The sequence below is a fragment of the Gigantopelta aegis genome, chromosome 9, assembly GCF_016097555.1.
Source record: "Gigantopelta aegis isolate Gae_Host chromosome 9, Gae_host_genome, whole genome shotgun sequence".
NCBI lineage: Eukaryota > Metazoa > Mollusca > Gastropoda > Neomphalida > Peltospiridae > Gigantopelta > Gigantopelta aegis.
The window spans coordinates 59,035,563-59,062,554 of NC_054707.1; the positions used below are offsets into that span (position 1 = coordinate 59,035,563).

The 26,992-nt window shown below is 37.9% G+C and overlaps 1 protein-coding gene across 1 annotated transcript in view; it reads left to right on the forward strand.

The window, feature by feature from the left end:
* The first annotated feature begins 4,016 nt into the window (after nt 1-4,016).
* The window catches only part of LOC121382339 (receptor-type tyrosine-protein phosphatase N2-like), a 300,736-nt gene continuing 277,760 nt past the window's right edge, over nt 4,017-26,992 (forward strand). The window contains exon 1 of the mRNA XM_041511925.1: nt 4,017-4,360. Coding sequence (XP_041367859.1) covers nt 4,249-4,360 — 112 coding nt within the window. The 5' untranslated portion in view covers nt 4,017-4,248. The remainder of the gene's footprint in view (nt 4,361-26,992) is intronic.

Sequence of the window (26,992 nt, forward strand, 5' to 3'; positions counted from 1 at the left end):
ATGTGTATATTTCCACAGTGACCAAGCGGTAATTTTCTCTTGGATCACCAGACTTGCTGACGCCTAGTCGCCAAAATCACGGCCGTAAACCCCGCACTCGCGGAGGTAGTACGTAACTACTGGCCACATGGCCTCCGCACTTGGGCTGGGTGTGTATTAGGCACAGCTCGACGACCGTCGCGCAGAGGTATTACGTAACAAAGTGCCCACCTGAGCTTAAGTGCATATTGGAACTGCACACGGCCCTCTAAAACAATTAATATCGCCACAGGCGAAAAGAATTAAGAGCATGTTCCGTCACATTATGATATATGAATATATATATATATATATATATTGTGTGTATGTCGAGGTTGACTGTTACATACATAGATATTATCGCACTGGCGCAGGGGATAATTAAATCCTTTCTGGCCTCACAAATTGTCCCATGCCGTTGCTGGGACTCGAACCTGTGGCACCGAATCGCCCGCAAATTGCAAGACTAACCACGATGCGCTCTGAGCTATCGAAGCATCCATTAAAAGGATGTTCTTTAACTCAACCACATGCATGGGGCCTACAATCTACGCGGTCATTCCCGCTTACGTGCGTGAAACAGTGGGTAGACCTGACACTGGCTAGTATGTATTGATGTATGAATATCTATATATTGTATGTATGTCGAGGTTGACTGTTACATACATAGATATTAACGCACTGGCGCAGGGGATAATTAAATCCTTTCTGGCCTCACAAATTGTCCCATGCCGTTGCTGTATGTATGTATGTATCAAGACTAGTTTTTATCAAAAAACAAACAAATAAAACAAACTAACTGATTATTCGTGTGTGGATATGAAAATATAGTCCTACCAATTTCGCATAAGAAAAAATGTCGATTAAGAACGACATCTGACCAAGCTAGGGGTGGTAGCTCAGTGGTAGAGCGCTCGTTTGATCGGTCGGTTTGGGATCGATCCCCGTTAGTGGACCCATTGAGCTATTTCTCGCTCCAGCCAGTGCACCACGACTGGTACATTAAAGGCCGTGGTATGTGCTATCCTGTCTATGGGATGGTGCATATAAAAGATCCCTTGCTGCTAATCGAAAAGAGTAGCCCATGAAGTGGCGACGGTAGGTTTCCGTAACCATATGCCCGACGCCATATAACCTTAAATAAAATGTGTTGAGTGCGTCGTTAAATAAACCATTTCCTTCCTTCCTTCTGAACCAGCTGGTAATTAATAGCCTATTTTCACAGGTTATGTGTAGATAGAATAATTTCGTTTCATAAAGTCGCATTTCAAATTGTTGATTTAAACAATATTAATTCAATAAAACATGCTTAGACTTCTCTATATATTACACACACACACCGTTAGAACACATTGATTTATTAATCATCGGCTATTAGATGCCAAACATTTGATTTTTTTTTTACGTAGTCTTAGAGAGGAAACCCGCTATAGTATACATTTTCCCATTTATATTCACCGCCCCACAGACAGGATGGCACATGACATTGTATGCCACGGCCTTTTTGTTATACCAGTCTGAAACGAGAAATAGCCAGATGGTGAAGAAGTATTTATGATGAATACAAAACTGTGCATTGATTGGGCTGATTTCTAAGAAATATATTATAACTGTTACCGTTATTATTTAGTAGCAATAATGAATTTTAAAGTATATATATATATATATATATATATATATATATATATATATATATATATATATATATATATATATATATGTATATATATATATGTGTGTATATATATGTATATATATATATATATATATATATATATATATATATATATATACTCTTCAAAAAAAGAAACGCAAAAGGGTACAAATGGGAATATAACTCCGATTTTATGTTTCCTACCGGTTCATGCTTTGTGAATATAAGGTCATTGCATGTCCCAAACACATTCCCACGGTTACATTCGATAAAACGCAGCTACTGTACAATAAAGTTCCAAAATGTGAATATTCGCAAAAACGCAGCCACGTGCAAACCATGTCACCACTGCACGTGCGTTGTCTGCACGTGCAACATGAACACCGACAGTATAAAAGTCATGGGCGGATCCAGGAAATATTTTTAGGGGGGGGACCAAAAAAGAAGGGCACATTGACTCGTCAAAAGGGCACCTTACTACAAGTTTTGATATTTACAATTAATATGAATTCCTATAGTTCTACGTCATAATATACTAGCAATAATGAAGTAAATTGGCGTCACTCGCGTTAGAACCTCAATGGGGCCCCATTGAGACTCAATAACACAGACACATATCTGCAAGCTTGCGCATGTACACGAAAATCTTGATTTCATTTATCTACAATATAATTATTGTTTACTTAAAAAAAAAAAATTCTACAAACAAAAAGGGCACTTGGACATTTTGAGGGCACTTGAACAATTTTTTGGGGGGACGCGTCCCCCTGGTCCCCCCCCCCCCCCTTGGATCCGCCCATGAAAGTGCAGGGTGTTCGCTTGCCTGGCCTCTGTATCTGGCCGACAGTTGACAATCCAGGACATGCCACGTCTCAGTGAACCGCAGAGAAACAATGCCGTTGCCAGGGTATTCCATGTGTCCCCAAGCACCATCTCCAGACTGTGGGACCGTTACCAGCAACATGGATCAACACGTGACCTCCCTAGATCCGGTCGACCACGGGTCACTACCCCCGGGCAGGACCGCTACATCCGGGTACGCCACCTTCGGGAACGATTGACTACTGCCACCTCCACAGCCGCAGCAATACCAGGTTTGCGCAGGATATCCGACCAGACCGTACGGAACCGCCTACGTGAGGTAGGAATTCGTGCCAGACGTCCAGTTCGAGATGTCATCTTAACACCACAACACCGTCGACTCCGACTGCAGTGGTGCCAGATTCATCGACAATGGCCTCAACTGCGATGGAGACAGGTGTGGTTCAGTGACGAGTCCCGATTTCTGCTCCGACGTCATGATGGAAGATGTCGCGTGTATAGGCGTCCTGGTGAACGTTATGCGGCAAACTGCGTGCAGGAAGTGGACAGATTCGGCGGGGGTAGTGTCATGGTGTGGGAAGCCATCTCACACACTGGCAGAACTGACCTGGTCCACGTGCAGGGCAACCTGAATGCACAGGGCTACATTGACCAGATCCTCCGGCCACACATCGTTCCAGTTATGGCCAACGCCAACGCAGTGTTCCAACATGACAACGCCAGGCCTCACACAGCACGTCTCACAACGGCTTTCCTACAGAACAACAACATTAATGTCCTTCCTTGGCCATCGATATCACCGGATTTGAACCCAAATAAGCATCTATGGGACGAGTTGGACCGACGCCTCCGACAGCGACAACCACAGCCCCAGACCCTGCCCGAGCTGGCAGCAGCCTTGCAGGCCGAGTGGGCCACCATCCCCCGGGACGTCATCCGTACTCTGGTTGCTTCAATGGGCAGGCGGTGCCAGGCAGTTGTCAACACACGCGGAGGCCACACCCGGTATTGACTCCAGATGACCTTGACATTGGTGGTGTGTCCTATCACTTACTCACAATGGACTAGAGTGAATTGTGAACAATCCTGCAACATTTGGTAATTATCGGACTCACCATTCAATAATTAAATCAATTCTCCAAATGCTACGACAATGTGGTTTTGCGTTTCTTCTTTTGAAGAGTATATATTCAAATTGTTAAATATACAGACAAACATATTCAGTAAGCATGTAATATTTAGTCATGTGCTTGTTGTCATAATTAATAACAATAACAACAACAATGGTGATAAAACATAATTATGTTTTATTTACAATGAGATAATTTGTCGTATTTATAATATAATATCAAATAGGTCTATTTTGGTTTGTAGAACTGTCTAATTAGCTGATCTTTCCTGAAGTAGGGATCGATCAAACGATTTTCCATTAGCCGATAACCCACGCACATATTATTTGGTAGGCTTTCTGGAAATTCTTATTTATCGTGCTTCTTCGGGCCAATATTCCACACACTGACGCCTAACGTTGTCCTTGCGGAGGTGATAACAACAGCGTCATAGGAACGTCACTTGCACCTGCATATTTTATTCACCTAGGACGTCACAGCCTCATTAATATTCATCAGCCACCTGCCATATTGGTATCTTTTCTTTCGCGTGCCAGATTTCCTATCTAAAACATGTCTCTATCATTGTGAAAAGGATTTTACCCGTTTACTTTTAAGTGGTAATGGAAAACATGCTCTGAAGAAATGAGGAAAATGTCCAGGCTGCTTTTTATTGCGGTCTTGGCGGTGTTCGGAGAACGAACAAGCTTGGGATTCGGAACTCCGTTACAATCGCTGTTTCCACTTGGAACTATAGGTAAGTCGCCATGTGGTTTCCTTGTTGACATACATTTGGTGTCGTCTGCTATTAAACTATACTACTTCCGCCGATTATAGAAAATGAAATAAAAACCGATCTGTTACCACGCGTATGCTTAGCAGTTCGCTATTCTTATTTTCATCTTTCCACCATTGATAAAACATACAATAACATGTTTATAATAATATGCAAATCAGGACATACACATATGACTATTCATTCACTCATCGATGGGTGACTGGCTAATAGGAATAAATATCTAAATGTATATGTGGGGAGGGTTTTCACTACCCTTGACCCAAAAAATAAAATCTGTACAAATTATAATTATGTTGTTATTGATTAAAATAAAAATATTTAAATTATTAGATGTTTACCCCTGCATCTAATGTAATAACAGATTATGGATGTATCCCAGTTGTAAAACACTTCCCGATGCCTGGTTGTTCTAGGATCAATTCCCATTGGTGGACTAATAGGGCTCTTTCTTTTTCCAGCCAGTGCTCCACATCTGGTGTAATAAATTGAAATGTCATGGTATGTACTATCTTGTCTGTGGGATGCTGCATATAAAATATTCCTTTCTGTTAATCAGAAAGAGCAGGCCATTGCTGTTGGCTGCAGGTTTGAATCTGTGTGAACCGTAATCATATGTTGGATGCCATATAACCATAATCATAAAATGTGTTGAATATATCATTATAAATAAAACATTTCTTCTTCAGATTAAGTACCCCCCCCCCCCCCACCCCCCACCCTGAAAGGCAAATTAATATGTAGCTACCATCTCCCAAGCCTACATGATACTATAGATCTACGTTCTTTCCCATAAATAGGATATCGCATACCAGGAAGGAAGGAAATGTTTTATTTATTTAACAACACACTCAACACATTTTATTTAGGGTTATATGGTGTCAGACATATGGTTAAGGACCGCACAGACATAGAGAGAGGAAACCCGCTGTCGCCTCTTCATGGGCTACTCTTTTCGATTAGCAGCACAGGATCTTTTATATGCACCATTCCACAGACAGGATAGTACATATCGTGGCCTTTGTTACACCAGTTGTGGTGCACTGGCTGGAACAAGAAATAGCCCAATGGGGCCACCGACTAGGATCGATCCTAAACCGACTTCACATCAAACAAGTGCTTTACCAGTGTACTACGTCCAGCCCCCATACCACAACAGATAAACATAGGTGTTGGAAGATGACTGTGACATGGAAGTCAGTAATATATTCATTTGATTTTCAAATGGGGATTGGGAGATGTATTATCATAAGACTTGTAGGGGTTTAATGCCTCCCAGACCCCAGTGTCTGCCTGTGGTATGATAGATTGTAACATTGATCGCCCTTGATGAATTAATTTTTTCCCATTCCAACCCGTGCCTTCTTTGGCTGGTATATCAAAGACAGTGATATCTACTTTTCTGTCTATGGAATAGTAAATATAAAAGTGGTCAAAACCCCCCGTTAACCCTTCTGAATTTGGAATTGGCTAAAAAGTATGGGGACTGTCATTTTTATATTTCGTACTTATCACTATAAAGATATTTGCCATATTTAATGAAAATCGTAGGCTTACAGGTTAAATATTGTTAAAATAGCAACAGATTCAAAATTGTAAGTAAAAAAATGTGACTTCAAAACTTAAGTAAAATTTTATTTACCTTAAAGTTTGTTTATGATATGACAGTGTTTACGGAGAATGAACTAAAGCCAAGGATAAAATAAGCGAGAAATGGGAAGAAATAAAAAAAAAAAAATTCTCAAGGTGAAAAACGTAGAGGGCAGACAGTGGACATTAACAACCTTTTCAAGTAAACAAAAGTAGATAAAATGTCACTTACCTTTTAGTGTCGTATTTTTTATTTTCGGTATTGAATCTTTTAACTATAGGCCTACAGTTTTCACTGAATGAAATATAGTAATGAGTGTGGAATATTAAAATTATAGTTCCCATACTTTTTAGACAATTCTATATTCAGTAGAGTTATCATTTGGGGGGGGGGGGGGGACCACTTCGCTTTTGGCATCACATTTGTTTACTTATAGTTTTGAATCTGTTGCTGTTTGAACAATATTTGACCTATAGGTCTAAAATTTCACTGAAGGTGGCAAATATCCATATCCATACAGTCTCCATACTTTTAAAATAATTATATATTCAGTAGGGTTATAATTTTTTTTTTATATATGGCTTTGGTGTGAAGCAGCCAATCAGATATCTTTAAACTGATATCAAACTTGTGTTTTATATATCACTATGTGATAACAAAAATGTCACGCAATGTTGTTCTGTTCAGCGGGTATGTAAAACAATACATGTATGATATTAAATTATTGATGAAATTGTAAAGAATATTCAATGATATATATGCACAAGCTATATATGCACAAGCTATCTCAAGAGATATATAATGTGATCAAAAAACATTGCAAAAATATGTAATAGTGTTGGTTATAAAGTGCTCCTGCTGGAAGTCAGATCACTGAAATAGCTCCAAAATTATTTTCGATGAACCGTTCTAAATTACGTGCCAAAAATTACGTCATGAAATTGTAAAAACTTTTTTATTTTTTGACTCAATCCTATGGCACATTTTAAAAATTCAATGGCACCACAAACATCCCTACTCACTATCAACCCTGGTCGGGCTGCTTGTGCTGTCATGCACTTGCCAAATGTCGTCAGTCTGTCCCCCCAATCCCTGTCGACATCTGTGCCCATGACAGGCGTGTTCTATAACAGCTTGTTCTGAATGTGCATGTTAAAACCTATGACCTGATCTGACCTGACCAGTGGCTAATGGCAATTTCCCTATTAGCTAAGTTGGTAGAGTGCTGGATTTTCAAACAGAGTCCATGGTTCGAATCCCTTCAGTGGAGGTTGATTTTTATCTGTTACAATTACATGTGTACTTGCACAAATAAAACTGGCCAGAATATGTGCCAGCTCAAACCATTGCAATGACAAATTCATGTACTGCAAAGTAACGGATTTTAAGGAAAAAAACAATTAATTAGGCGTACAATTTGTAGGTGTTTTATTTGCAAAAAAAGTCAGCAATTGGCCAGTTTGGGCTACTGTCAGAATAGAAGCTACGCAGCTATAGAACTTAATATTATGTGTGGGTGTAGATGGAACTGTGAGAATGGTAATTAAGTGAAACTCCCCTGGCCAGCTGAAAGGCATGATTGGATGTGCAAGCATAGAAATATATCATGAATGGTCTTTCGGGTTACCACCACCTAATTGTCAGAGGTGTAGGCTGTGTGGGGGGTGGGGGGGAGGGTGGATTCAGATGAATTCCCCTGCTTAGATTAGAACAAGTTACGTTTGTTTTATTTAGCAACACCACTAGAGCACATTGATTTGATAATCATCAGTATTAATCATTTGGTAAATTTGACATTTGGTCTTGGAGAGGAATCCTGCTACATTTTACCATTAGTAGCAAGGGATCTTTTATGCACCATCCCACAGATAGATATAGCACATGTGACAGCCTTTGGTATACCAGTTGTGGTGCACCAGCTGCAATGACAAATATGGTAGCTCAAATGGCCCACCGACTGGGATCGATCCTATACAGACCATACATCAGGCTTCCGCTTTACCACTGGGCTACGTCCCACCTCTCTTTACAGTTAAAGTGCCATGATAGGCTCTTCATATAGGTATCCAGGGAAAATAATAGGCTAACTTCATATAGATGTAGATAAAAGCGACCCCTGCAATTAAAAAAATATCCACGGCAATAAAACATGCCTTGAAAAACTATTTCTAATGTAGTCCACAGCCCATAACGAAAAAGTGCCCTGGAGAATTAAAAACTCCAGGGTAATCTCCACAGGGTTGTAAAAGGCAGGGAATTTTTTTTTCAGTATCGCATCGCGTTTCACTATACACAAGTTTCAGAGATCACTACACCATTTTAAAACATTACACAGTATTGATAACCAATTTTCAATTGAGTAGAAATATAACTAATCAACTTTCTGAAAGCATAACGTTTCCTGAAAGGGTCCACTAGTTTCATATTTGAACCACCTCCCCAGGTCTAGATCATGCTATGTCCCTGTGTCTGTTATTTACATTTTTACACAAGTGTCAGTAAAGTATCTACCTCAGGTCTGGACCATGCTATGTCCCTGTGTCTGTTATTTACATTTTTACACAAGTGTCAAGTATCTACTTTCAGGTCTAGACCATGCTATGTCCCTGTGTCTGTTATTTAAATTTTTACACAAGTGTCAAGTATCTACTTTCAGGTCTAGACCATGCTATGTCCCTGTGTCTGTTATTTACATTTTTACACAAGTGTCAAGTATCTACTTTCAGGTCTAGACCATGCTATGTCCCTGTGTCTGTTATTTAAATTTGTATACAAGTGTCAATAAAGTATCTACCCCAGGTCTAGATCATGCTATGTCCCTGTGTCTGTTATTTACATTTTTACACAAGTGTCAATAAAGTATCTACCCCAGGTCTAGATCATGCTATGTCCCTGTGTCTGTTATTTACATTTTTATACAAGTGTCAGTAAAGTATCTACCTCAGGTCTAGACCATGCTATGTCCCTGTGTCTGTTATTTAAATTTTTATACAAGTGTCAGTAAAGTATCTACCCCAGGTCTAGACCATGCTATGTCCCTGTGTCTGTTATTTACATTTTTATACAAGTGTCAGTAAAGTATCTACCTCAGGTCTAGATCATGCTATGTCCCTGTGTCTGTTATTTACATTTTTATATAAGTGTCAATAAAGTATCTACCCCAGGTCTAGACCATGCTATGTCCCTGTGTCTGTTATTTACATTTTTACACAAGTGTCAAGTATCTACTTTCAGGTCTAGATCATGCTATGTCCCTGTGTCTGTTATTTACATTTTTACACAAGTGTCAGTAAAGTATCTACCTCAGGTCTAGACCATGCTATGTCCCTGTGTCTGTTATTTAAATATTTATACAAGTGTCAGTAAAGTATCTACCTCAGGTCTAGACCATGCTATGTCCCTGTGTCTGTTATTTACATTTTTATACAAGTGTCAGTAAAGTATCTACCTCAGGTCTAGATCATGCTATGTCCCTGTGTCTGTTATTTAAATTTTTATACAAGTGTCAGTAAAGTATCTACCTCAGGTCTAGACCATGCTATGTCCCTGTGTCTGTTATTTACATTTTTATACAAGTGTCAGTAAAGTATCTACCTCAGGTCTAGACCATGCTATGTCCCTGTGTCTGTTATTTACATTTTTATACAAGTGTCAGTAAAGTATCTACCCCAGGTCTAGACCATGCTATGTCCCTGTGTCTGTTATTTACATTTTTACACAAGTGTCAGTAAAGTATCTACCTCAGGTCTAGACCATGCTATGTCCCTGTGTCTGTTATTTACATTTTTACACAAGTGTCAGTAAAGTATCTACCCCAGGTCTAGACCATGCTATGTCCCTGTGTCTGTTATTTACATTTTTACACAAGTGTCAGTAAAGTATCTACCCCAGGTCTAGATCATGCTATGTCCCTGTGTCTGTTATTTACATTTTTACACAAGTGTCAGTAAAGTATCTACCTCAGGTCTAGATCATGCTATGTCCCTGTGTCTGTTATTTACATTTTTACACAAGTGTCAGTAAAGTATCTACCTCAGGTCTAGATCATGCTATGTCCCTGTGTCTGTTATTTACATTTTTACACAAGTGTCAGTAAAGTATCTACCTCAGGTCTAGACCATGCTATGCCTCTATGTCTGTTATTTAAATTTGTATACAAGTGTCAGTAAAGTATCTACCTCAGGTCTAGATCATGCTATGTCCCTGTGTCTGTTATTTACATTTTTACACAAGTGTCAGTAAAGTATCTACCTCAGGTCTAGATCATGCTATGTCCCTGTGTCTGTTATTTACATTTTTACACAAGTGTCAGTAAAGTATCTACCTCAGGTCTAGATCATGCTATGTCCCTGTGTCTGTTATTTACATTTTTACACAAGTGTCAGTAAAGTATCTACCTCAGGTCTAGACCATGCTATGCCTCTATGTCTGTTATTTAAATATTTATATAAGTGTCAATAAAGTATCTATTCAAGATAGAGTACAACAAGGGATTGTATAGGAATAATGAAGAGAAAATATATTTGTTGTATGTAACCTATAGGTTACCAGACCATATTTTGTGGTAACCTGAACAAATGGGTTATCAGACACTGCTTATTTCGATGCCTGATGTTAAGTCTCTGAAAATTGTGAGATCTATCGCAGGCACGTGAGCAGGAAATTGTACTGTGGGGTCTAGACTCTGGCAAGCGAAAATATATTGAATTTTCTTTTTTAATTTGGAGCAGTGGGGAGTGTTTCGACCCTCCCGAAACCACAACCCCCACATACATTTATGTATTGCCCACACAAATCTAATATTGCATAACCTATTTTTCATTCACATAGTAAATTTAAGACTGCATTTGCATGGACATAATAGGATATTCACAAAGAAAATGGGTTATCTCAATTTATTTTTGGCAAATTTTCAATTCTTGGAGGCTTGTGATGTGCAACCAGAAGGTATACAGTGAAATCTGTGCTAATGAGTCACCTGAATTTCATCAGTCTTCAAAAATTATCTACTCGGACATCCAGCTTAATAAGGAACCAATTTTACAAAACATTATTTACATGTTCAGATAAATTCCAAATTAATTTCTCACTTTGCAGATTGTAAAAAAATTCCATGAAGAATAAATGAATTCAGATGGATTCCCCAAATATAAAGTAGTGGATAGCGAAATATATTCCAATAATGATCAAGGTTTACAGAATGTATACGTACAATATATTTAATCTCAGTTTTGTTATGTATTTTTACAAATGTAATCTTAAGGAATAATGATTTAATTTTTTAAACAAAGAAATAGAACAGAATTTCAGCCTTTGATATATCATCAGTGTGGGTAATGAATGTATGCACAAAAACATTAGTATGAATATTTGAAAGAAATGAGATGCAGTTAAATTTCTTTATGATGAATTTGTTTGCTTATTGATGTGATACCCAATAACCGATATATTTTAAGTGTTGGGTGGCATTAAACATTCATTCATTTTATTAATTCATTAAATTCACTGATGAAGTTCTGGCTAGATATATGGAATCCTGAATGTGGGATTTTGTCTCTACATTGGATTCTTCCTCAATGTGGGATTCCTCTTCAATAAGTAGTCTGGATATGGATTCTTTCAAGACAATAATGTTTTGCGTATGATATTTTTGCTGAATGTGGAATTGCATAATTGTGAACAAATCTTTAAATGTGATTCTTGCTGAACTGTAATGAATGTGGGATTTATGTGGAATCCAGACAAGTTCTAAATTTGTGATTATTATCCCTAGCGTTGTCATAAAGTGAATATAAAGTCCTGCCCATTTGTACATGCTACATGACATCACAATGTCAACACTCTGTGACGACTTCATTTCCCATCTGAATTTTATGAAACTACATATACAATGTAGGAATAGGATCATAATATTTTGAATGAGTTCACATTTCGCCTGTCTGTGTCAAAGGTTAATTTATTACTAAAAATAGAAATATGACCACTCTACTGACTTCATTTCTCATCCAATTTTTATGAAACTTCACGGATGGAAATAGGATCATATCTTGAATGAATTCATGTTTCGCCTCTTTATATTGAAGGTCAAGGTTGCTGTTACTAAAAATAAAAATATGTTACTGCTCTGACGACTTTATTTCTTATAAAATTTTCATGAAACCTCACATTTAGGAATAGCAGGGATCACCCTGGATCAAAAATACCTGTAGCCAAAATATTAGCCAAATGGAATTTTTATTAGCCATATTGAAAATGCTTTAACCAAATTTGTTTTACGCAGTACTGTATAGAGTATTTATATATGAATATGAAAATGTATCTTTTTCAGCTAATTGTGTACAAACTGGAATAAATAGGAATAACAAAACCTCAATGGGGGTAGGGGCAGTTAATATATTACTTTGATTTTTCAGCGGGAGTGGGGTGCAGTGGGGAAGGGGGTGATGCAATATCTTCAGAGTTTGAAACCAGTACCCCCTACACCTGCCCCACTTCTAAGGCCTATGACATTAAATTAACAAACATACAGAAATATGGGGGTGGGTGGATGTTTATTGAGGGTAGTTGTTTTTCTTTCTTCCTTTTTTCCCAAATAAAAATTTGAGAGCTTTTTTTATATAGAGCTCATTATTTCTTTAAATAGCAATCTTTATGTTAATTTGATTTTTTTTTTTTTTTTTTTTTTTTTTTTTTTTTAAAGTAACCCATCAATTCCCCACCCCAAACAATTTCATAATTTATGCCATGTTGTTGCTGTTGATTTCAGCATGTTAAATGCTTGTTGTGATTTCTGCTTGCAAAATACCTCGGCTAAGAATGCCGACTTCACAGTATACTCCATTTATTTAACCAAAACCCCCCCAAAAAACAACGTTAATAAAATTAAAATTTACGGTCTTTTTAAAATCCAGCTAACTTATTAAATGTCACCTCACAGTCTTACAAATTTATATCTAAAATTATCTCACAAATATGATTATTGTAAACTACTTTTATTCAGTGTACATTTAACTGCGATTTGCATAAATACTGCATGTTAATTTCCCGCGATAGTGATCTGCATGCATGCTCTTGACCATGGGTATGAAATTAACAAAGACAAAGGAATAAACAAAAACTGCAGTTAGGTATTCATTGATGCGAACAACTATTGTTTTTTCTACAAATTTACATCAAGATTTACTTTTGCGTAATCGTATTGTTTAATGTCCACAACGATTCTCTTGACACGTGGGTGTCGGCTGACTGAAGTGTGACGTATATTCGCACCGAGAGCTGTCCTCAGTTCAGCCAACGAACGTTCTTCCTAACATTCACGAACTATGTGATTGATGTTCGTCATGTCCATTTGGTTTAACGTGAAGCGCACAAACCAGTCTACCCCTGCGCGTGCTGTAACCTCACCGTGGTGCAGGTGTAACATTCTCTTTGAGAATGGCCAATACAGCACAAATTGAAGTTTAGAGTAAAATTCGGTGTCCGTAAAATTCTGTGATATTTGTATTTGTATTTTTGGCACAGTTCTTTACACTGTTTTTGTTTAAACCTTGAATTTTTATATTGATGTTGATCATCACTTTATTTATTTGCATTACCATAGTTTGACACCCAATAGCCGATGTATTTTTCGTGCTGGGGTGTCGTTAAACATTCATTCATTCATTCAAACCAGTCTAGCGAACGTTTTGTTTTCGCTCGGTCTGGCTGAACTCAGCCCTTGAGATAGCCTACATGTCTTTCGGCCCTGAACTGGCATGTGTATTAAAATTGACATGCTTTGTCGGGCTGTTTTTATTACTTTGGTTCAAAGATTTTACAAAGTAAAAATAACAAGTCACAGATCTTCCAGACATTGCTGTCATACATGTTGAATGCATGCTGTTAAAATTAATAACCGTGATTATTAAAATAAGCAAACATTATAAGGCCTACGCTGAATTCTGCATGACACCATTTTTTTGTTACCGGTCGCGAGATCGCTATTACGCTAATTGAATATTTGGTATTATTATTATGTTTGAAGTGTCGGATAGATTATGTAACTGTTTGTTCACATCAGAAGACAGAAAATGGCTTAGCCAAAATTTTAGCCACTTGCACATTTTATTAGCCATTTTTTTTAAAAATTAGCCAATGGCTAATTTGGCTACCAACAGCACGAGCCCTGGGAATAGGATCATGAAATCATGAACAAGGTTGTGCTTTACCACTGCATCAAAGGTCAAGGTCACTAACTAAAAATAGAAAGTATGACATCATCACTTCATAGTGACATTTTGTATCTTTTTTGCACCAAAAATTTTACATACAGGAATAGTATTGTGATGAATTCTCATTTCACCTCTGCAGTAAAGGTCAAGGTCACTTTTACTAGAAATAGAAATAGAATTTTGGCGCTCAGCAACTTCTTGACTTCTCATCCCATTTTCATTAAACTTCACATATACATTGTAGCAGTAGGGTCATAACATCTTGAATGACTGTGTTTTGCCTAATTTGCGAAATATAGAAATTACTACTTTAATCACTGCTTTACCAACTTCATTTCTCATCATATTTTAATGAAATTTAATAGACAGGAATAGGATCATACAATCACACAGGTATTTGCAGTGTTTCCAGTGCCTTGTTTATATGAGGAATTCTTTCTGGATGTAGAATTTTCTGATAAGCAAAGATTTTGTTCTATTTCTACACAATATACCTTTGTATGACACCCAAAAGCCAATTTTCTTGTTAATGCTAGATTGAAATTAACTAAATTTATTCTTTCTCCACCAAAGTGTGGCTAAAAGTGAATTCTTTAAAAAAAGAAGAATTCTTTCTAAATTGGTAACATTTTCTGGAGCAATAATTCTCTTTGTATGATGTTAATGGAATATTTTTTTTAACAAAACAATGCATTCTAATTTCTATTCAGAGAGAACTTTCTAATGGATATATTTCAGGACGTTCTATTGGAATAGAAAATCTTGTTTCAGAAATGAAATTCTTTTCTGGTTTTTTTTAAAATATAAATTTCGATTCCAGTGGAGAATTTTTTTCTAAACTTGGTGTTATGCTGGAAAAGAAAATGGACATTTAGCATTTCCGCACGTATAATGGTAATTGCAATGTCTTCTAGAGTTCTAAGAGAAGAAACCCACTGTCACCAGACACTGAGCCACTTCATTGAGCTGTGCACAATTCTTGCTGTGAGCCAAGGGCGAGATGTATATAACCCAGTGGTAATTGCTAGCTGAATGTATGATCAGTCTAGGATCAATCCCCATCGGTGGACCCATTGGACTATTTCTCGTTCTAGCCAGTGCCCCACAACCAGTATATCAAGTATATATACTACTCAAAAGAATTTAAGGGTCAAAAATTTATAACCAAATAAGTTTCAGAGTGTATTAGATTGATGATGTAAACTACACCAATTTTTTTTTTTATTGTTCCATATTTACAAAAAAACACAAATAAACGTCACTGTATACAAGAAAGTCACATGACATGCTGTCAAAGTTGAAGGTTGTCAAACATGGATTTTACACATTAGAACATTCGTTTAATAGTGTGTGAATCCACCCCTGGCGCGAATACACTCGACACATCGTTGCCTCATGCTGTTGATCAGACGTCTGAAGAACTCTTGGGAAATGGCCTGCCGCTCTGCCATAAGAAGTTGACCCAGATCATGAAGGTTGGCCGGAGGGGCATGGTTATCCCGAACTCTCCTGCCTAATTCGTCCCAGGCGTGCTCTATTGGGGCCAAGTCAGGCGAATATGCTGGCCAATCCATCCTGGCGATACCTTGTTGTCTGAGAAAGTCCGTTACCACCCTGGCGTGGTGGGGTCTGGCATTGTCATCCTGCAGAACTGCCCCGCCGCCAATCTGCTGAAGGCCTGGGAGAACCAACGGCTGGATAATCTCATTCAGATAGCGGGTCCTGTGGTGGATAGAGATGCCGCCCCACACCATGACGCTGCCACCACCGAACCGGCGACGTTGTCTAACGTTAACGTCAGCGAAGCGCTCCCCAGGACGTCTGTAGACACGAACCCGACCGTCGTTGAACTGGAGACTAAACCTGGACTCATCAGTGAACATCACTCAACCCCACTGAACACGTTGCCACTGCAGATGAAGCGTGCACCAGTGGTCTGGCCGTTCTGTGACGTGGTAAGAGTGGTGGTCGAACAGCCTGGCGACAGCAGCGTAGATTATTGGCTCTCAGACGATTGCATATGGTTTGATCAGACACTCGAGTTCCAGTCACAGTCCGCAGATTGTCACGTAATCGGCGTGCAGTGGTTGTGCGTTGACGTAGAGCCATATTGGTAATGTAGCGGTCCTCTCTATTTGTAGTGCTTCGGGGTCTTCCCGAACGTGGACGATTTCGAACAGAATTCGTTGCTTGGTACCGTTGCCACAGTCGGCCAACGACACTCTGACTGACACCAAGTCTCAGAGCAACATTTCTTTGCGTATTGCCATCCTGAAGCCAAGCAATAGCCCTTCCTCGATCTTCGATAGTCAGTTGAAGTCATACCATTGTCGAATTTGGAGTGTGCACTGTACACGAACGCAAGCTCCAATTATATGGAAATTCAGCATTGGGAACATAGAATACACGTGCAAAGCATGCAAATGAAGCGCTTAGTGAAAAAGCAAGTTATGGGCACTTAGCAGACCTTTTGCTTTCGCCCTAATTTACGTGCAAATGTAAGCATGTTTTCGCCATTAGAACTAGTCGACAGTGTCAATGACAGTGGATTTTAATTCATTTATGGGTTGCTTAGACCCACTTTCATCAAAATGGAACAATACCACGCGTGACATTATGGTCTAGCTAATATAATTGACATTCAGAAAATAATGTCGAAAATATCGTCTGACCCTTAAATTCTTTTGAGTAGTATACTATCCTGTCTGTGGCATGGTGCATATAAAAGATCCCTTGCTACAAATGAAAAAATATAGTGGGTTTTGTCTCTAAGACTATACGTCACAATTACCAAATGTTTGACATCCAGTAGCTGATGATTGATAAATCTAGTGGTGTCATTAAACAAACAAAAAGATGGTGTAAGCAAGCACTAGGAAATGAACACAGCACTGAAGCCTTGAAGGTGCTATCTCAAAGGTGGATAATGGCGGTAAAAATGATTTGTTAACTTTTGCTTTAACATGTAAGCATTATATATTCAGATAGATACCAGTCCTTCATGTTTCAAAATATTAGGTGACTGATTTGTGTTTCATAGGAAAGATATTGAGTAAAGTTTGCACATATTGACAAAAACAAGTTTTTAATAGCACATGTCAAACATTCACTTAATCAGTATAATGGTATTCAAAGTTATCAATCACCATCGGTAAGCCCATTGGGTTATTTCTTGTTCCAGCCAGTACACCATGACTGGTTTATCAAATGTCATGGTATGTGCTATCCTGTCTTTGGGATAGTGCATATAAAATATTCCATGCTACTAATTGAACAAAAATAGCGGGTTTCATCTCTTAATTATCAAATGTTTTGACATCCAATAGCCAATGATTAATAAATCAATGTGCTCTAGTGGTGTCTTTAAGTAAAACAAACTTTAACTCTTTCACGCCCTCTCACTCCCTCTTATTTTTTTCTCTCGCTTTTTCATTGTTTCTGTTTCTCTCATTCTAACTCTTGTTTCAGTGTCTCCCCCCCCCCCCCCAAGTGTCGAAATAACCCTAATTACATGTTGGGGCCCCAAATAGCCATAGTTAAAATCTGTGAAGGTGGTGTTAAACAAATATTTCTTTTTTTTCTCCTGTTAATTGGGTGGTCTCCACAGACGGTATTGGCATTTTCACTGGGGATTTGGTTAATTCTCATTCAGACATTTTACCCCTTACTGCGTCAGTGCTGCAGTTGATGTAGAGACAGACTGCCTGGCATTAAAGTTACAACGTATTGATCATGCATAAAGAATCACGAGTTACGTGCTTCGTTATTGTATCATATGCCAATCTCATCTTGCACAAAAGTTATGTGAATTATCTGAAACTGATTGATATAAAAATTGTTACAACACATCAGATTTATTTGGATTAGGTGGGCGACAACCTGATTTAAAATATACATATATTTATACAGTGAAACCCCTCTAAAACGGATACCCTCGAGACCAAGTAAAACGTCCAGTAATAGTACTAAAGCAAATAACTTCTGGCTGGGTAAAAGTTCGAGGTACACCCAACTTTTGATAGAGCAGTTAATACCAGTCATTGGTGATAAATGTGAGTGTGTTTGTTGTAAAAATTAGTTTCATCTGGGCAAAAAATGTATGCAATTGTATTTCATCTAATGCCACTCCATCAAGTAGCCTTGTGCATGTAGCATTTATGGGGTATTTGTAAAAAAAAAGTAAACAAATTTTATGTGAAACTAGGATAGTCGTAGAAGATATGCTACCTGTTATCTCAGAAATGAGCAGCTTGACCCCCAATTTGTTCTGATTCACTTTAAGGGTGAGAGGTGGCAGATTTATATCTGTGGCATTTATGTCGATTGATACGCTGCAGGTAGGAGTTTTAGCCACATATGTTACTATTTTTGTCTGTGGGATTTGATTTGGTGGCATACACCTTTTAGAGGTTCTGTTCTGTACCGATATTTAAAAAGGGATTGTGTAAAATGTCCGATTTTGAGGGAATTCCTGTTTATAAGGATTTCACATTATATTTAGTATAAATGTTGAAACAGCAGGTCATTTATAATAATAATAATAATAATAGTAATAGTAATAAATAGTAATAGTAATAATAGTAATAATAATAATAATAATAATAATAAATCTTTATTTAGTGAGGATAACACAGTTAGCAAAAGCTTACCCAAAATTTAGATATTTAACAGCTATCTTTTAAGATCTGTTACATATTAACCTTTATTATGCGGCCATTTCTTGGGGGGAAAAATGACTGTTAACAACACCTGGTCACATTTAAAACTATGGTTATTAGGTGTCTAACAACCTGTCTAGAGACAGTAAGAGAAAAACACTTATGCTGCATAGGCCACTCCTTGCAATCACTTTCCTAGTGTTGGGAAATGGTTGGAATATTATCATCAATCGTTGGTTATAATCGGAAGGCACAAACCAATCAACTTTCAATTACACAGTTGGTTAGAATTATATGAACATAAGAAGTATAATAATAATAATAATGACCATACTATCATGTTCACCGGGATCTAGACACTACAAATGGCTATAATGTTACCTTTAATAGCTTTAAAATATTTTTCTTTGTGTACACTTGAAAGTAAACCCCTACTCCAACATAGTTAATCAATTGCAGCATCTAAACTGGAGGAACAATTTCAGTTAATATTTTCCCACTCAATCGAATATGAATTTTTATAATCCATAATCGGATTGTTAGAGTAGAATCGATAATTGTTTTTATTGTATTCAGTCATTGGAGTATCACTACACTTCCCCATAGACAGGACGGCCACATACCTTTGATAATACCTGGGACATGTCCCAGTTATGAAACACTGGTTGGAAGAAAAGGAAAACCTACCCATCACACTTCCTGTCCTCTTCGTGGTCCATTCTTTGATATGGTGAGGGGGCTTGTATGTCTCAGATACCCAGAGAGTCATGGCAGTAGTAGCTTTGACTTCTGTTGGGGATACCCAAGCTGGATTGGTAGATGGATTGTTTAAAGTTAAAAGTTGTTTTTACAGCACATTGATTTATTAATCATCAGCTGTTGGATATCAAACATTTGGTCATTCTGTCACATATAGTCTTTGAAACGAAACATTTTTCCATTAGTAGCAAGGGATCTTTTCGTCCCATGGATGGGATAGCACATACCACAGCCTTTGATATATTGATCATGATGCATTGGCTGTAATGAGGACTGGCCCAGTGGATTTGCTGATGGGGATCAATATCAAGTGAGCGCTTTACCACTGGGCTATGTCCCGCTCCTCTTTGATGTGACGAGGGGACTTGTATGTCTCGGTGACCCAGAGAGTGATACCAGTAGGAGCTTTGACTTCTGTTAGGGACACCCAAGCCGGATTAGTAGATGGATAGTTTTTAGTTTTTATTTTGTTTAACAACACCACTAGAGCACATTGATTTAGATGGATATAGTCTAGAATTTTATGGACCATGGTAAGGTGAGAAAATCCTAACAGAAACCTTGCAAGGGTGGATCCAGAATTTTATAAAGGGGGCTTCACAAAATTCCCAAAAGGACAATTTGAGTTTGTAGAAGGCAAATGAACCAAGCTTCCAGGAGTGGGATCTGTAGGATGTTTGGGGCATGCTCCCCAAAATCTCTTGAAACAAAGATGCTCAGAGATATATTTTCAGTCGGTTGTATATTCTTGATGATGAATTTAATAAAACAATATGTCTTTCAAAAGGGCTCTTCAAAGCAAAGGAAGGTGTGTGTGTGTATTGTTACAGGATCGGCCAATGCCTTAAGTGTCAGAGGTATTGGACTACAAGACAAATTTTAATTATAGACCACAGTACCGTATGTCAACAGATATTATTACTGTACTTTTGAACAAAGCTTCGTGTGCATGTTGAGTCACCGAGCTATATTCTGACAGTCTAGCTCGTAGGAGGCTGTTTAACACAAATTAGTCTTTATATAATTATGAATAATTTGTCTGGACATGTTGGCTAACAGAAGCTAAAAACAGACTCCAAAATAGCATTTATTGTCCTATATTACAGAGCTTGAACTTAATGATGTCACCAACGGCAATTGCCATAGTTGCAGTATGATTTGCTGCTAGTCAGGGGCTTCACCAATGGCAGTTTTTTGCTGATGGATAAAATATTATTGCCGTTGGTTGAAGGGACTATTTTTGGTTTTTATATTTGTTGAAAAATTACCAATTTAAAATTGCCATCGGTGAATGTTTTACCTGTGGCAAAAATATTTCAAAATTTCCTTAGGTAACAAATTCTTAAGTTTGAGCCCTGTACAGAGCTTCAAGATTATTGTAGCCCACTCCCATGCCTAGTGATAATGAATGTTGGGCTAGTAAATAACTATTATTGCCATGCCTGACAGGGCTTCTCTATTATGGTAGCCCCACTCCCATGGCTAGTGATATTGAATGTTGGGCTAGTAAATAACTACTGTTGCCATGTCAGATGGCTAGTGAATTTTTTGGGGGGTTAAATGTTGCAGTTACGTCTATTTTGTAAACTTATATAAATATCCTGACTACACCCCAACCACCAATGTTAGTGTTTTTAAACTCTACTTCTTTACGTACGGGGACGGACGTAGCCAAGTGGTACAGCGCTCGCTCGATGCGCGGTCAGTCTAGGATTGATCCCCACAAGGGTGATCAATGTTACAATCTATCATACCACAGGCATACACTGGGGTCTGGGAGGCATTAAACCCCTACAAGTCTTATGATAATACATCTCCCAATCCCCGTTTGAAAATCAAATGAATATATTACTGACTTCCATGTCACAGTCATCTTCCAACACCTATGTTTATCTGTTGTGGTATGGGGGCTGGACGTAGTACACTGGTAAAGCACTTGTTTGATGTGAGGTCGGTTTAGGATCGATCCTAGTCGGTGGCCCCATTGGGCTATTTCTTGTTCCAGCCAGTGCACCACGACTGGTATATCAAAGGCCATGGTATGTGCTATCCTGTCTATGGGATGGTGCATATAAAAGATCCCTTGCTGCTACTCGAAAAGAGTAGCCCATATAGTGGCAACAGTGGGTTTCCTCCCTCTATATCTGTGTGGTCCTTAACCATATGTCCGACGCCATATAACTGTAAATAAAATGTGTTGAGTGCGTCGTTAAATAAAAGATTTTCATTACTTCTTTAGGTGAGATATCTGATTATTACTATTATTTAGTAAAATTGTATTATCTTAAAGTAAAGTAGAGCTAGTGAATTTTTAATCATGGCTAGTAAATTTTTAAAAATCACTGATCCCATGGCTAGTGGATTTAAAACAAATTCTATAAGTCCTGATGTATTATGTTTATTAGTCTAGAAAATATAAAATCTGAAACATTCAGCAAATTGAAAGCGTGATTACATTAACATTACATATTTCATGTAACATGTGTTTAAACTACAGTGAAACCTCTCTAAAACGGACACCCTTGGGACCAAGACAGATGTCCGGTTTTAAGAGGAATCCAGTTTAGAGAGGTTAAGTTCTGTCCTGGTTTTTAAAAGGGACTCTGTAAAACGTCCGGTTTTGAGAAAATTCCGGATTACAGAGTGTCCGGTCTTGAGATAATTCACTGTATATATACATATACCCATTATGAAACATTCCAGAAGGAAGGAAATGTTTTATTTAACAACACACTCAACACATTTTATTTTACGGTTATATGACATCAGACATATCATTAAGGACCACACAGACATTGTGATAGGAAACCCGCTGTCTCCACTTTATGGGCTACTCTTTTCGATTAGCAGCAAGGGATCTTTTATATGTACCATCCCATAGACAAGATAGCACATACCATAGTCTTTGATGTACCAGTTGTGGTGCACTGGCTGGAACGAGAAATAGCCCAATGGGCCCACCGATGGGGATAGATCCCATACCGACCACGCATCAAGCGAGCGCTGTACCACTGAGCTAAATTCCACTCCCGAAACATTCCATTTCCTTTCCACATTATATAGTGGCAGTGGAATTGCACACACACTATTTATCTCATAAACATTTTGGGCCAAATTTACAAAGCCTATTTTGGACTAAATGCATATAACTACATGTATTTACTATGCTTAAACACCTGCATTTAAGAAACACAGGCTTCGTAAAATCAGCCCTCTGTAATTTAAATATAATTCTAAATGACAATGCCTGCATTAGCAACTGCTTCAATACCATTATAGTTTAAACTAAAAAAAACTAAATGTCAAACCTTTTAATGTTGGCAAACTCACCAGATGTTGACCCAATTGAAAGTCTAACAACATGTACTTCAGTTGGATCTATCACATTTAACCACCTTTAAGCCAAGAACATGTACAAGTAGTTTACTAATAGTACTACTAATTATTTCCATGGTCAACAGGAGCCAGAATGCCTGTAAGAATGATATCTGAAGTGACAATCACTAGTGGGGGTGGGATGGGCACAAGCATTATCTTTATTTTTATAGAGTACTTATTGACAAAAAAAAAGAAGTACATTTTCATCTGCGAGTGGGCAGGCACAGGTCTCCCCTTCCCATCCTGGTTCCTGCAGGTCTGGCTAAGTAGGCAGATAATCTAAGTTTAATCCACTTGAACACCTACATACTTGAATTTATCACTGGTGCATCAACAGCCTTAAGGGAAGAACGTGTCCAAGTAATTTGCCAGCACTCATTGGTCCAACTGAAACCATGCTGTGATCATGCACATTGTAATTGGCATGTACAGTAAAACCTCTCTCTAGACAGGACCTTCTTTAAATGAGAAATCCCTCAAAACCAGATGATTTACAGAGTCTCTATTTAAAAACCAGGACAGAACGTAACCTCTCTAAACCGGATCCCTCTTAAAACCAGACATTTGTCTTGGTCCCAAAAGTGTCCAGTTTAGAGGGGTTTCACTGTATATCCCCAGATTACTTTGAACTGAGGTGGATGGCATCGAGTTAATCAGCTAATTATTTTTGGCTTCATCATTTTCTCTAGACATGTATTTCATCTTGTTTGGCTCAATACTAATTTTTGACATTGATCAGGTTTGCAGTGGACATGATCCTTTGACAATGTACATTAAGTGTAAAGCTTTAAGAAATGATACACTTTGGTCACAGCTTTGTGCACTTCTGTTGCTGTTTCATACTGCGATATATATCATTTTGAATATGATATTGGATTTGTCATTTTGATTCCACTGTTACTTTTAAAAAAGAAAAAAAAAAGGTTAAGATATATACTTTGTTCTTGTTCGACTGACTTGCCCAAAATGGGATACTTCAATGAAATTGGTTTTTGTTAGCCTATCCACATTTTTCTGTTCACATTTTTAGTTTTACAACTTTATGCAAGATCCTTAAAAGAGAAAAAGTTAAAGTTAATGTTCGTTTTGTTTAACAACATATCAGAGTTATTGAGTAGTGTGATATCAGGTACATAATATATGTTGTCATAGTAACTAACACCTAATCATTTTGTTTTTCGATTAATGATTTTTTTTTTTATATAGCAGAGTTTATGATATGACATTTAGTGAAATATATGAAAATGTTGCTATTTGGACTGTAGTGAAAATAATAAAAAATTATCTCAATAAAAAAAGTTTATTTTGTTTAACAACACCACTAGAGCACATTGATGTATTAATCTTTGGGTTTTGGATGTCAACATTGTTTTTTCATTAATAGCAAGGGATCTTTTATATGTACCATCCAACAAACAGGATATTACATACCACGTCCTTTGATATACCAGTCATGGTGCACTGATGTGAATGAGAAATAGCTCACTAAAAGGGATCGGTCCTAGACCAACTACGAATTATGCAAGCACTTTACCACTGGGCACTGGGCTATGCCCTGCCCACCATCCCTCCCCTAAAGAGAAGGAAAAACTCCAAACGAAATGTAACTAATATCCATCTTCAATGGTTTGGGAAAAACAAATGTAACTAATATCCATCTTCAGTGGTTTGGGAAAAACAAATGTAACTAATATCCATCTTCAATGGTTTGGGAAAAACAAATGTAACTAATATCCAACTTCAATGGTTTGGGAAAAACAAATGTCCTACATACTGACTCATCAAACTAACTATAAGATAAACATTTGGCAAACCAACATTCTGACTAGTAGATTGTAGGCAGGGATTCCAGAATTTTTATAAAATCCACTAGCCATGGCAACAGTGATTTTAAATATTTACTAGACATGATTAAAAATTCACTAGCTCTACTTTACTTAGTTAATACAATTTTACTAAATAATAGTAATTATCTGCTATGTCACCTAAAGAGGGAGATAGGACTTAAAAACACTAAAATTGGGGGTGGGGGGTGGGGGGGAGGGGTCAGGATATTCATATTTTCAAAATAGACTTAACTGCAACATTGACTAAAAAAAATTCACTAGCTGTCGGGCATGGCAATAGTAGTTATTGACTAGCCCAACACTGAATATGACTAGCCATGGGAGTGGGGCTACCATAATCTAGAAGCCCTGTTGTAGGTTCAAACGTTTGAGGATAAAATCCAGATTGAACTACTACAAACATTTGGTTAACCAAAAACACTGAATATACAGTTGTTGATATTTTAAGCAGAAAAAGTTGTCCAGTTGTTGTGTACTGGTTGGAACAAGAAAAAAACGGCCTCGGTGGTGTAGTGGTTATGCCATCGGACTTCTGGCTGGTAGGTACTGGGTTCGTATCCCACCTAAGGCAATGGGGGATTTTTCATGCCAGTACTGGCTCCAACCCAGAGTGAGTGCACCGCTAGGCTGATTGGGTAGGTATAAGGCCACATACACCGAGTTTCACCCACTTCACAGGTGCGATTATGGGTGTGTCTCCCGAGTGTATGACCCCACATGGGGGATGATTACCCAGCATGCACTGCAGGTTCTGTGTACCCTGGGCTCAGGTGATACCGAGAGAGCTCAACTGACAGCAAGCGTGGAGCACGGACCTGTCAAGTAGTCCCATACCAAAATGGAAATACTGCAGCTTCACCATTCATCTCATCATCATCCATGTCCAAAATACAAAAATGTCTCTGTGTTAAATGTTTGTGGTGTTTTTAAAAAATACCCAACAAAAAAATCCCAAACCCCAAAAAACAATCGGTTGAATGCATTTAAATCAGGGTCATTCGACAATTTTGTCAATGACCAGAGGTTATATGAAGTTCATTTATAGTCATAGTCCATAATAAAACTACTTGCACTGGTAATATAAGTCTAGATTATTCCAGATGATAGTTATTGCGTAATGTGGTATCAGGTACATATGGTGTCATAGTAACTAACACCTATGGTGTCATAGTAACTAACACCTAATCAAGAGATGTCATGGGTGATCTAACAGTTTGTTTTTCGATTCCTGAGTTTATGATGTGACATTTAGTGAAATATATGAAAATGTTGCTATTTGGCACTGTAGTGAAAATAATAACCAAAAATTATTATCTCAGTAAAAAAAGTTTGTTTTGTTTAATGACACCACTAGAGCACATGGATTTATTAATCATATTGGCTAGTGGATGTCAAACATTTGGTGATTTTGACATATAGTCTTAGAGAGGAAACCTGCTGCATGTTTCCATTTGTAATAAAGGATCTTTTTATATGCACCATCCCACAGGCCTTTAATATACCAGTTGTGGTGGAACGAGAAATAGCCTAACTGGCCCACCAATGGGGATCGATCCCAGACTGATCTCACACCATGTTTTACCACTGGGTTATGTCCTGCCCCAAATCATCATAGTAGAAACGGCTACTTCACTGAAAATGATATCACATGAAAATGATGTCAGGATCATCAAACCTCACATGTAGGAACAACTTGGGATGGCTGTGTGTCGCATTACAATTACTAGGTCTCTGTAATACAAATAAATCAAATAATTTGGCTATATTTTGAACATAATATGGTTTTCCATCAAACTCCTGACGGGCGTATCATGTATCTCACTGGTACTCTTGTTTGGTTTGGGTTTTTGGGAGTGGGGAAGGTGGGGGGAGGGGAGGGGCCAATTTTTATCAATATATAGATGAGAATAGTACATGCATAACATTTTATCTGAACCTGTAGGGGTGAATGTACCTTGTAGTTGAACAAAACAAAAAGAAAGAAAAAGCCAACCTTCCCTACTTAATTTATTTTGGCATTCTCCACGAAACACGTCTGGGTTTTTTTTTTTTAATGCCTAACTAATTGTGTAATCAAAACCGATGACTGATTCACAAATTCCCAACACTGGCCAACTGTATGTGTTAAACAGTTCACAAAATACGGTAAT